This window comes from Humulus lupulus, chromosome 8 (assembly GCF_963169125.1).
Source record: "Humulus lupulus chromosome 8, drHumLupu1.1, whole genome shotgun sequence".
NCBI lineage: Eukaryota > Viridiplantae > Streptophyta > Magnoliopsida > Rosales > Cannabaceae > Humulus > Humulus lupulus.
The window spans coordinates 4,027,821-4,039,298 of NC_084800.1; the positions used below are offsets into that span (position 1 = coordinate 4,027,821).

The window sequence follows — 11,478 nt, forward strand, 5'->3', positions numbered from 1 at the left end:
TTTTTAAGTATGCACCATAGATTTACCTGTTATATATATACAGATACATGGAAGAGTCGTAGTGTAACTTTAAGTCTAAAAAGTCAAGATTAATACTATTTGACATCTACAATTTAGTTCACTTTATCAAAGTAAAGGAGTTTTTTTTTTTTTTTTAAAGAATTTGATTTGTTTAAGTAGAAATTACATTTTATATAAGATTTTTAATAGAGTGTGCAAAAATATGACTTTTTTTCAAAAAAAAAAAAATTTAATCTATGGCTTTTTTTTTTAAGAATTTTCATTTTTATGGGTTTATTTTCTCATACTTTTGTATAAAAGTTGGTTTATGCCATAGTTTTACTCTTAATCAAATTTTATTAATTTGGAATGGTATGTTTGTAATTTGATTATTATTTTTTTAGCTTATTTGTTTTTTTTTATATTAAATTTTTCTTTGGTTGTTTGCTAATTTTTTTTTTTTGTAATATGAATTGTTTTTAAAATTATTTTTTATTTATTATAAACATGTAATTTTTTAGATTGTACGTTTTTTTTTCAAATCATAGGTTGGTAACCAATTACTTTATTGATTTTTTATAGTTATGTAAAAAAAATCCTAGAGCTAGGTTAAATAACATCCACCATGAGGGGTAGCCAGTTCCCCTGGGATGAGTAACTTTCTGCCATAAAGGGGTAATTAGTTACCTAAGAGGGGTGACGAGTCACTCATATTAAATATGAAAATAAACATCAAATTTGAAGGAAAAAGTGGAAGAACACTTCGTTAAAAAAGGAAGAAGAAGTAATTATAATTTTAGTAACATAGGTAACCAATTACCATAAAGAAACCATAAATATACACTCACCAGAACGTGAAGGTAACCATTTACCCTCATAAATATACACACAAAGAACGTGAGGGTAACCAGTTACCCATTCACGTTTTCATATTTTTATTAGCTTTCTTTCTAAATTTTGGTATTCCTATAAGTGTTACAGTAAAAAGAAAATACTGAAAAAATTCATTTGAATTTTTTTTTACATATAGTGGAAAAAGCTATAAAAAAATTACAATAATAAAAGATAATAAATAAAAAAAATAGTAAAATAATTATGTAATGTTAAAATATATGTGTGAAAAAAATGAAAAAAAAAATAGAATGAGAAAAGAATAAGTACAAAAATGAAAAAATAAAACAAAAGAAATGATTAATGAAAAAAATAGATGAATAAATAAAAAAGAAAAGAAGAAGAAGAAAAATAATGGAAAAATAAAAAGAAAAAAATATGAATGAAAAAATTGGTAGAAAAAAAAAAGCTTATATGTGTGAAAAAAGAAAAAAAAATAGAAGGAGAAAATAATAAATACAAAAATGATGAAAAATAAAATTAAAAAAAAAGAAAGAAAGAAAGAAAACTGAAAAAATATGAATAAAAAAACAATACAACTGAAAAAGAAAAGTATAGATAAATAAATAAAAATGAAAAGAAGAAAAATAATGGAAAAATTGAAAGAAAAAAAAGGATGAAGGAAAAAATTGATAGAAAACAAAGGGAAAAAAATGGAAGAAAAAATAAGTAAGGAAAAAAAACACTAAAACATGAAGGAAAAAATTAAAAATTAAAAAAAATAAAATTACCTTCAAAATCAAAGAAATTATAACTATAATAAAAAAAAATATAGCATTTTTATATATTTTTTTTTTGAAAAAAAGAAGGAATTTTATTAGCAACTGTCCTTCAAAAGTACATCAAGAATAGCAGGAGAGAGATCACCTCCCCTGAAAGTACAGTCAGCAACATGACAGGATGCTCTAGCAAGAGCATGAGCAACATTGTTCGCAGACCGCTTAACAAATAAAATTTTAATATTCTTAACATCACTCCACAAACCCTTACACTCAGTGATTAGACTCCCAAAATAAGAGTCCATAGAAATTGAACAACGAAGGGCCTGGACAACTGTGAGGCAGTCAGTCTCGATAGTCACCTTATCCCATGATTTCTTCTTGATCCAACTCAAAGCCTCTCGCATCCCCATTGCTTCTGCTAATTCAGGAGACACTACCCCATTCCGACAACAAGTTATAGCTTCCAAGGTATGACCCTGATCATTCCGAGCCACACATGCAAAGCTATATGTTGATGATTCAGAAAACAGCGCTGCATCAACATTGATCTTTATAACACCTGCAGCTGGCCTTCTCCAAATATCAGCTCCATCTGCTTCAGTCAAGAATGCTGCGGTTGGCACTTCAAATCTATCTTGAGCTTTAGTCCATTGGTCTAGTGTATTATTAGCCAAACTAGTCACAGTTGCCACTCGAGCAACTTTCCCCTTCCACACACAATCATTCCTCACCCTCCATAGAGCCCAACATGTCATAGCTATAACTTTCCTCTTCTCATCATCAAAGGTTTGGAATAAAGACTCCAACCATGCAGAAAAAGTCCCTTCCACACTAGTGCACACACCGATACCTGTACGAGCCCAGCTAGCTCTCGCAAAAGGGCATTCCACTAAGCAATGGATGATAGATTCCCCACTAACTTGGCACACTGGACATGTGGTGTCAATATCCACATGTTTTAGTCGAAGGTGAACCTTTGTGGGCAGACAATCAGAAGATGCTCTCCACACCAAATCTTTAACTTTTGGGGGTACCCGAAGCTTCCAAAGTTTATTCCAAAAGCTTAATCTGTCAATCCGAGACCCACCATCTTTGTCCTGCTGCAAATATCGATATGCGCTCTTCACAGTGAGTCGACCTGAGGACTCAAAGGCCCAAAACCACGCATCTGCCAGACGACTAGAATGTAAGGGAATGCCTACGATAAGATTAGCATCCCGTTGATTAAACAAATCTCGAACCAAGTCTTCATCCCAGGCAACTCTCCCAGTGATCATCAGAGCTTCTACTTTTTTCTCGGCTAAGGCAGGATGGGTAGTACTAATTCTCGGATTCACTCCGCAAGGTAGCCAAGGGTCACGAACAATAGAAGTCTGAGACCCATTTCCAATTTTTCTCCGAGCCCCAGCGCCCACAATCTCCTGAGACGCAAATATACTGCGCCAAATGAAGCTAGGATTACTTCCTAGTTCTGCAGTCAAGAAATTCCCACCCCCAAAATATCTTGCTTTGAAAATCCTGGTGACCAAAGTGTTAGGTTGGCATAGCAGGCGCCAACCTTGTTTGCTGAAAAGGGCCATGTTGAAATCGTGTAGATTACAAAATCCCATCCCACCTTTGGACTTATGGGTTGACAGCTTCTCCCAACTCTTCCAGTGAATACCTTTGTTATTTCTTGAGGATGACTTCCACCAGTAACTGCACATAAGCTGCTCCATCTCTTGACACAATCCCAATGGTAATAAGAAAACATTCATAGCATAACTCGGTAGGGATTGAGCTACTGTCTTGATTAATAACTCCTTACCTGCCTTCGAGAGGAATTTCCCCTCCCAGCTTTGAATCTTTTTCCTCATCTTGTCCTTTAGAAAACCCAGGATGGTGTTCTTATTCCTGCCCAAAATATTAGGAAGCCCCAAGTATGTACAAGACTCTCCAGCTTCGCTCACCTTCAGCATATCACATATCTTGACTCTGGCATCAGCTCTTGTATTGGTACTAAAAAAGACCGAGGATTTACTTAGATTCACCTGTTGCCCCGAGGCCAATTGAAAGTAGCCCAGAAGTTCCATCACACTATTCGTTGCACTCTCTGTAGCTTTACAATATAGATAACTATCATCTGCGAAGAACATATGAGAGACCGTAGGGGCCCCCCTAGCCACTTTACACGCCTGAAGCTTACCTCTCCTTTCATAGTCTGAGATTAAAGCTGAAAAGCCTTCTGCACAGATAATAAAGAGATAAGGGGATAAGGGATCACCTTGTCTCAAACCTCTGCTTAGTATTATTGGACCCAGCTCATGGCACCCAGAGATTACTTTATAGGAAACTGAGCTCACACACCGCATCACAATCTTTATCCAGTGGTCGCTAAAACCCATCTTTTTTAACATTGCATGCAGGAATCCCCATTCAACCCTATCATATGCCTTACTCATATCCAGTTTGATAGCCATGAACCCTTCCTTTCCTGTCGATTTCCTCTTGAGATAATGCATAACCTCAAAGGAAACCATAATATTATCTGTTATGAGCTTACCAGGAATAAACGCACTTTGGGTCTCAGAAATAATGTTATGGAGAAACTTCTTCAATCTATTGGCCACCACTTTTGAAACAATTTTATAAATCACATTACATAAAGCAATAGGCCTAAGATCACTCATAGTCTCAGGTTTAGACTTCTTAGGATTAAGAACAATATGAGTTTGATTAAGATGATCAGGAAACTCAGCAAACATAAAAAAATGTTGAACCAATCGTACCACATCAGGACCCACAATGTCCCAAAATTTCTGATAAAAGCCCGGATTAAAGCCATCCGGACCTGGCGACTTATCTGGGTGCATTTGGAACAGTGCTTCCTTAACTTCGCTGTCATCCACTGGTAAAAGCAGCTCCAGATTTATCTCCTCTGTTATGCTCTCTGGAACACACTCTATAACGCTATCCCAGGCGGTAGTTGAAGATGCAAAGATGTTTCTGAAGTAGTCAACAATCACCTCACCCAAACCATGCTCCCAATCTACCCACGTGCCATGATCATCCTTAAGGGAAGTGAGCTGGTTAATTCTTTTCCTGGTACTTGCACAAGCATGAAAGAATTTTGTGTTTTGGTCACCAGCTTGTAACCATAACTGCTTTGATCTTTGGCGCCAAAATATTTCTTTCTGTGTGAGTACCTCGAATAGACAGCTGTGTATCTCCTGGTACCGTCGAACAGACTCCTCATCTCTCTGACCTTTCAACTGCTTCAATAGTCTATTACAATGACTTATGCGTTCCTTAAATTTACCTGTAATATCCTTCCCCCATTCCGCGAGAGCAGTACTGCAACATTTAATTTTTTCCTGGAAAGAATCAACACTGTATGCTCTCCAGTGGTCAGATACAATTTGGCGGCACATAGGCTCCCGAACCCAAGCATTCTCAAACCGAAACCTCCTAATGACCGGATCCCGAACTTGATAAGCGAGATCCAACCAAATGGGAGAATGATCAGAAACAGAGATCTCAAGGTTGACTAGTTTAGCTGAATAGAAAATTGTTCTCCAAGGTTGTGATATAAGAGCACGATCAAGTCTCACCTCAATCCAATTCGGCGTACCTCTCCCTCTTTCCCAAGTATAGGGATGACCCATCATCTCCATGTCGCTCAGCCCACATTCAGTAAGAGTCTCCTGGAACCCAGTGATTAAACCACGGGGATAAGCACGACCACCTCTTTTCTCCCATTGATAGAGCACATTATTGAGATCTCCAATTAGACACCAAGGCAATTCTGAAGCACCTGCTAGCTGTTTAATTTTCCTCCAAGAATTGTGGCGTAAGCTTCGTTGCGGTTCCCCATAAAAACCAGTCAAACGAAATTCAGGGTGATTTTCCAATTTCAACGCAATATCGATGTGGTTGAAACTATAACTCATTAACCTTCCCTTTTCCGCTTTCCGCCAAAGCATAATTAAACCTCCGCTATGACCCTGCGCATCCACCACAAAACTACCCTCAAATCCCAATTGCCACTTGATAAAATTCACCCTTTCTTTATATTTTAGTTAGCTACTAATTATATTTCTCATAGTTTAATTTTTTATTTAATAAATTTTTTCGTAGAAATTAAGAAAAATATAATTCTTTTATTTTTTTTATTATTATATTATAAAAATTATATTTTTGAAAAATTCTCTTATTTTAACAGGAGTGGGATAGATTTTGGCTATCCCATCGGTTTGGCCCACCCCATATCTTGTATTAAAGAGTGCACGACAACAAGTGAACTATTTAAGGCAAACTCTAAAAGTTATAATGATCCACATCACTTTTAACTAATAATTATAATTTTTTATTAAAAATAGGAGAGAATTATCCATTATCGGAGCAACTTTGGCTTTCTTGGGTTGGGTCTCAAACTCTTGCGAGCCTAGGAGAGTATTAAAAAAACTACCACCAAAAGATCCGCAAAGTCTGTTTCAGCCCAAGTGAAAAAGTAAAAAGTGAAAAGTAAGAAATGTGTGCCCAAACTAAACACTGTAGATTAAAACCCATATTTCGTTAACAGGAATACTATAAACAAACTTTGTACATAAATAAATATACATTAGCATGTTTAATGTTTATCATCTACTTACAAATGTGTTTGTTTTGAATGCTTGGATTGTTTTGAATATATAAAGAGACTTGGAATAGAGTTAATATTAAATTTTTGTGTACAAAAATTCACTTTACTTTTAAAATAAATGTAGGACTCACATAAATTACTAACTTTACCTTTTAAAATTTGAACAAAACATAAAAAAAAAAATATATAATTTAAATTCTTATTCTCACACTTTTTCTCATAGCAAATACGCTCTAAATGTAATACATGTATATTTTTGTCGGTAAGAAAGTACTCATAGCCTCACCCTTTTACAAATTTGTTTACAATAAAAATTTAAAAAAATTGTAGATGGCACATATATATTTCTCTGGTTTGTTATGTCTGCACCAGGAATACATGCACTACAATGCTCATGATATTGAGCACATCATTAATTTAATTTAGTAAAAATTAATGGTTGTTTGGTAAAATTTTACCAAAAATTTAAAACAATTATACTTTTCTAGTTGTCAGTCAAGAGGTCAGTAGTTCAAAATAACTCACTCTTGATAGCTTCAGTAGGAAGATGGTTCGAGAAAAGAATAAAAAACATGCGTCTTTTTCTTAGCGTTTCCAGAAATAACACATCGGTTAATTATACTAATGGAAAATAAACTCTTTGTCAATAACTTAGAATTTAAGGTGATTTAGCCCAAAATAAAGGTAATACGGACATAAGATCGATTGACGAAATCCTAAAACTCATGACAACGACCATTAACACAAAAAAAACAAAAAACAAGGCGTGTCTCTAACAATTAAGTAATAACCTAACGTTTATACGGATTTTGCTATCAATTCATGCATGTGACCACTTTGAAAAAAAAATATCACGGATCATATCCTTCGACCACGTACGGTAGCTCTTCCAAGCACAAAACTATCAACTTGATTTTGTGTAGTTGTAGTTACAGCTTTAATTGATGTCTATATCAAGTCGTCTTGTAAAGAAGACTTTCGATCGATCCACTAGCCCAACAAAGCCATTAATGTCACACCTACCTGCTACGTGTATTTGTTATTATCCCCAGTTTCCACCCTCAAATCCTAATAATAATCTCTGTGAATACTCATCATTGGCACTATGACCTCTTTCACCTGAGCACAACACTCACTGGCTAAGTCATCAGCAGTCAATACGTATCATGAATTTTTCTGAAACTCACTGCCTCGCTACTTTTCTATTTCTCCTATCTTTCTCTTCCTGCCTTTCTCTCAACACAATTACCCCAAATCAACCTCTCAAAGACGGAGATCTTTTGATCTCGACCCCAGATATATTTGCACTTGGGTTTTTTAGCCCGGCCAATTCCCGCAACCGCTACGTCGGAATATGGTACCACAAAGTCCCGGAACAAACCATCGTTTGGGTAGCTAATAGGGACAGTCCTTTAAATGATACCTCCGGAGTTTTGGCCACTGACAGTCATGGAGGCCTTATCATCTATAGTAATAAAAGCAGAAGCTCACTTCTTTGGTCAGCCAATGTTTCGGTTCCTGCAGCAAATAACTGCATGGCTAAACTTTTAGACGTTGGGAATCTCGTTTTATTTCGAAATAACTCTGCACAGACTCTTTTGTGGCAGGGTTTTGATCACCCAACAAACACCATGCTCCCTTTCATGAAACTTGGGTTGAACCGTGTCACCGGGCTGAACAGGTTCCTGACCTCTTGGAAGTCGGCAGATGATCCGGGAACAGGGAACAACTCGTACCGGATCGACCCGACTGGATATCCACAACTGTTCTTGAACCAGGGTCCGGCTCCACGTTGGCGGGTCGGATCTTGGACCGGCCGTGGGTGGAGCGGTGTGCCCCAAATGACGCCGAATTTCATTTTCAATGTAAGCTTCGTCAACAATCAGTACGAGCTCTCGATTTCTTACGGTATTCTCAACATGTCGATTCTCTCCATGATGGCGCTTGATGAATCAGGAGGCGTTCACAGATCCACGTGGCATGAACAGAGTGGACAATGGTATAAGTATTGGTCCGCGCCGACGGAGACGTGTGATTTTTATAAGCTCTGCGGCGTGAACGGGATTTGCGACCCCACCAACACGGAAAGGTTCGAGTGCACGTGCCTACCTGGGTTTGAGCCCAAGTCGCCCCAGGACTGGTTCCTGAGAGACGGATCAGGCGGCTGTGTGAGGAAGCAAGCACTGGCCCGCACGTGTGGAAACGGCGAAGGGTTCGTGAAGTTGGCACGCGTGAAGGTGCCAGACACATCCAAAGCACGTGTGAATATGAGTATGAGTTTGGAATCGTGCGAACAAGAGTGCCTCAAGAATTGCACGTGTGCGGCTTATGCGAGTGCGAATGTGAATTTGGGTGGGATTGGGTGCTTGACATGGCACGGTGATCTGGTAGACGCGAGGACTTATCCTAATTCGGGGCAAGATTTTTACTTGCGAGTTGATTCGGTTACTTTAGGTACTGTTATTAATCACATTCACATACTTTTTTTTTGGTGAATATTTTGGTCCAGTTGATAATGACAAACTGAAGTTTGATAAGTTCTACTTATATATGTAAATATGTGCAGCCCAATATTCAAAGTCGAATAGTTCTTCCATAAGCAAGATTGGAAAGCTGGGAATTGTGCTGGGTTCTGTAGCAATACTATTTCTCTTGGCACTTGTTATATACTGGTGGCCAAAGAGAAAAATGAAAGGTGCCATTTATTATTCACCTGACTAAGATCATATTTTTTAGTAAAATAAAATAGGTTTGGTGAAATGTCCCTATTAGAGTTGAGAGCTTCATAATGACTTTTGCAACTTTTGTGTGTAGACACATAACTTGGTAGAACTATATGTTTAATATTTGCGTTATTTATTTCCATGTATACTGTTGTTTGTGGGGATTCACATGTATAGATTGCTTGCTGAGCATCATTTGTGTTTTTTTTACATGTATAATGACAGGGAAATATCTTCATAGTCAAAGTCCGAGTAACTATTTTGATGACATTTCCGGAAAAAATGATCTGGATGAAAATACAAATTCAGAGTTACCATTCTTTGATCTACATACCATAGCTGCAGCCACTGATAATTTCTCCATTGATAACAAGCTGGGAGAAGGTGGCTTTGGCTCCGTTTACAAGGTAATTAACTATAAAATTTTATTTTCTCAAATGGTATGTATTAAATATACTCAAACATGCAAAGCTTTTCATTTTAACAACTCTTGAAATTAAGTATACATATATATATATATATGGGTGCACTCTTAATGGTTACTACCCATAGATGGTTACTTTAATGTTAACTATTGGATTAAGATCAATGATCCATATTTATAGTTGTTAATTAATATTTCTAAAAGTAAATTTTGATTTTTTTCAAATTTTTAGAAATATCACCTAATGAAAAAACGTGTATTTATAATGAAAATATAATATTGTAAGCTTTCCATTTTTTAAATACATGTCAATTTCAAAATATAGCTATTATTTCTCATTAGCTCGAAATACCATTAATTATAACAAAAAAAATGAATTAAATTCGAAATTAATGTAGAAAAAAATATCTACTTGTTTGTGACTTGCTATAGCAAGTCACTATGTTGTCAAATCATCATAATTGTTAGTACCCATCTATAGGTAGTAACCATTGAGAAATCTTCCATATATATATATATATTGTATGCGGTTAAGCACCATATAAAAATTAATATTGATTGTGGGTTTCAGGGTATGTTTGAGGGAGGAAAGCAAATAGCGGTGAAAAGACTATCAAAGCACTCTGGTCAAGGAAGTGAAGAGTTCAAAAATGAAATATTGTTGATTGCAAAACTCCAACATAGAAACCTTGTAAGGATTCTAGGTTGTTGTGTTCATGCACAAGAGAAGATGTTAATCTATGAGTACTTGCCAAACAAAAGCTTGGATTTTTTCATTTTTGGTATGCTTTGTTTTTCTAGTCATCTTTGTTATGTTTATACTACATAAAACATTATTTATTTTAATTAATAATACTTAATGGTCAGATGAGGTGAAAAAAACATTGTTGGATTGGAAAAAACGCTTTGACATAATTTGTGGAGTCGCTCGAGGGATGTTGTATCTTCACCAAGATTCAAGATTGAGAATCATACATAGAGATTTAAAAACTGGGAATGTTCTTTTAGATGCTGATTTGAATCCCAAAATTTCGGATTTTGGCATGGCTAAAATATTTGGAGGAGACGAAATTGAAGCAAATACGAATCGAGTGGTTGGTACATAGTAAGTGTCCTTGAATCGAAAATTATTTTGTCACACTAACTATAGTTGTTTTTTATTTTTATTTTTAAATGACAATGAATTACTCATGTATAAGTACTATTACAGTGGTTATATGTCACCAGAATATGCTATGCACGGGAGATTTTCAATCAAGTCGGATGTATATAGTTTTGGAGTTTTAATGTTGGAGATCATTACCGGCAAAAAGAACACTAGTTTTTATCATGAAAATCCAGAATCGAACTTGATCGAACATGTAAGTTCAAAATAGTTATCCCCTTGTTTGACTTATGATCACATAATTATATAAAGTCCAAAACTTTATTGTGATAGGTTTGGGATTTATGGAAAGAAGGCAGAGCTTTGGAAATAATAGACTCATCCATTGATGAATCATTTGGTGGTGAAGCATTGAGATGTATTACAATTGGGTTGTTGTGTGTGCAAGACAATGCTGTGGATCGGCCTACTATGTCAGAAGTGGTTTTCATGTTGGGTAACGAAACAACCCTTGCTAATCCAAAACAACCGGCATTTGTATTTAAAAGAGGTTACACTAGTTCAAATGGAGACCCATCAACCAGTGAAGGAATTGTCTCTGTGAACGATGTCACATGTACTATAATAGAAGCTCGTTGACGCTAATCTTTAGGTACGTAAATTTATTTAAATATAAATATAAATTTGATATAATAGTATTTGATGTAATTTCAGCCAGCAGCTGTCTATTTTTTATTTATTTAATTTTATAAGTATATATTTTTATATTTGATTCTATTTTAATTTTATATATATTATATATAATATCTATACTAATACTTATATTATTTATGGTGAATACGATTATTTCATTTTCACTTTCATAAAAACAAAATTATGTATCCAGCCATTAATTTTAACTACTGAATTATTATGTTATGCTAGTGGTGTTCGTCAAACTGCACACACCGCACCGTAATTTGTGATTTGGAATCATTTACGGTGCCGTTGCA

At 35.6% G+C, this 11,478-nt stretch overlaps 2 protein-coding genes across 3 annotated transcripts; one reads left to right on the forward strand and one right to left on the reverse strand.

The window, feature by feature from the left end:
* Nucleotides 1-1,708: 1,708 nt before the first annotated feature.
* Nucleotides 1,709-5,575, reverse strand: LOC133793717 (uncharacterized). Its single transcript, XM_062231013.1, has one exon. The coding sequence runs from the start codon at nucleotides 5,573-5,575 to the stop codon at nucleotides 1,709-1,711; it is 3,867 nt and encodes a 1,288-aa protein (XP_062086997.1).
* Nucleotides 5,576-7,281: 1,706 nt separating this feature from the next.
* On the forward strand, nucleotides 7,282-11,142 carry LOC133794218 (G-type lectin S-receptor-like serine/threonine-protein kinase RKS1). Of its 2 annotated transcripts, XM_062231435.1 has the most exons (7): nucleotides 7,291-8,688; nucleotides 8,801-8,929; nucleotides 9,183-9,364; nucleotides 9,953-10,163; nucleotides 10,249-10,486; nucleotides 10,592-10,742; nucleotides 10,820-11,142. In XM_062231435.1, the coding sequence occupies exons 1-7, from the start codon at nucleotides 7,401-7,403 to the stop codon at nucleotides 11,123-11,125; spliced, it is 2,505 nt and encodes an 834-aa protein (XP_062087419.1). In that variant the 5' UTR covers nucleotides 7,291-7,400; the 3' UTR covers nucleotides 11,126-11,142. The 2 variants fall into 2 exon arrangements, with proteins under 2 accessions (XP_062087420.1, XP_062087419.1); XM_062231436.1 differs by lacking the exon at nucleotides 10,820-11,142 and having other exon boundaries at nucleotides 7,282-8,688; nucleotides 10,609-10,744.
* Nucleotides 11,143-11,478: the final 336 nt, after the last annotated feature.

What these genes read in the sequence shown, in the direction of transcription:
- LOC133793717 (XM_062231013.1), bottom strand. Translation starts at nt 5,575, where the DNA reads ATGCTTTGGCGGAAAGCGGAAAAGGGAAGGTTAATGAGTTATAGTTTC.
- LOC133794218 (XM_062231435.1), top strand. Translation starts at nt 7,401, where the DNA reads ATGAATTTTTCTGAAACTCACTGCCTCGCTACTTTTCTATTTCTCCTA. An exon ending in AGTTGATTCGGTTACTTTAG is followed by an intron (nt 8,689 to 8,800) that starts GTACTGTTATTA and finishes AAATATGTGCAG; the next exon opens with CCCAATATTCAAAGTCGAAT. An exon ending in CTTGGATTTTTTCATTTTTG is followed by an intron (nt 10,164 to 10,248) that starts GTATGCTTTGTT and finishes CTTAATGGTCAG; the next exon opens with ATGAGGTGAAAAAAACATTG.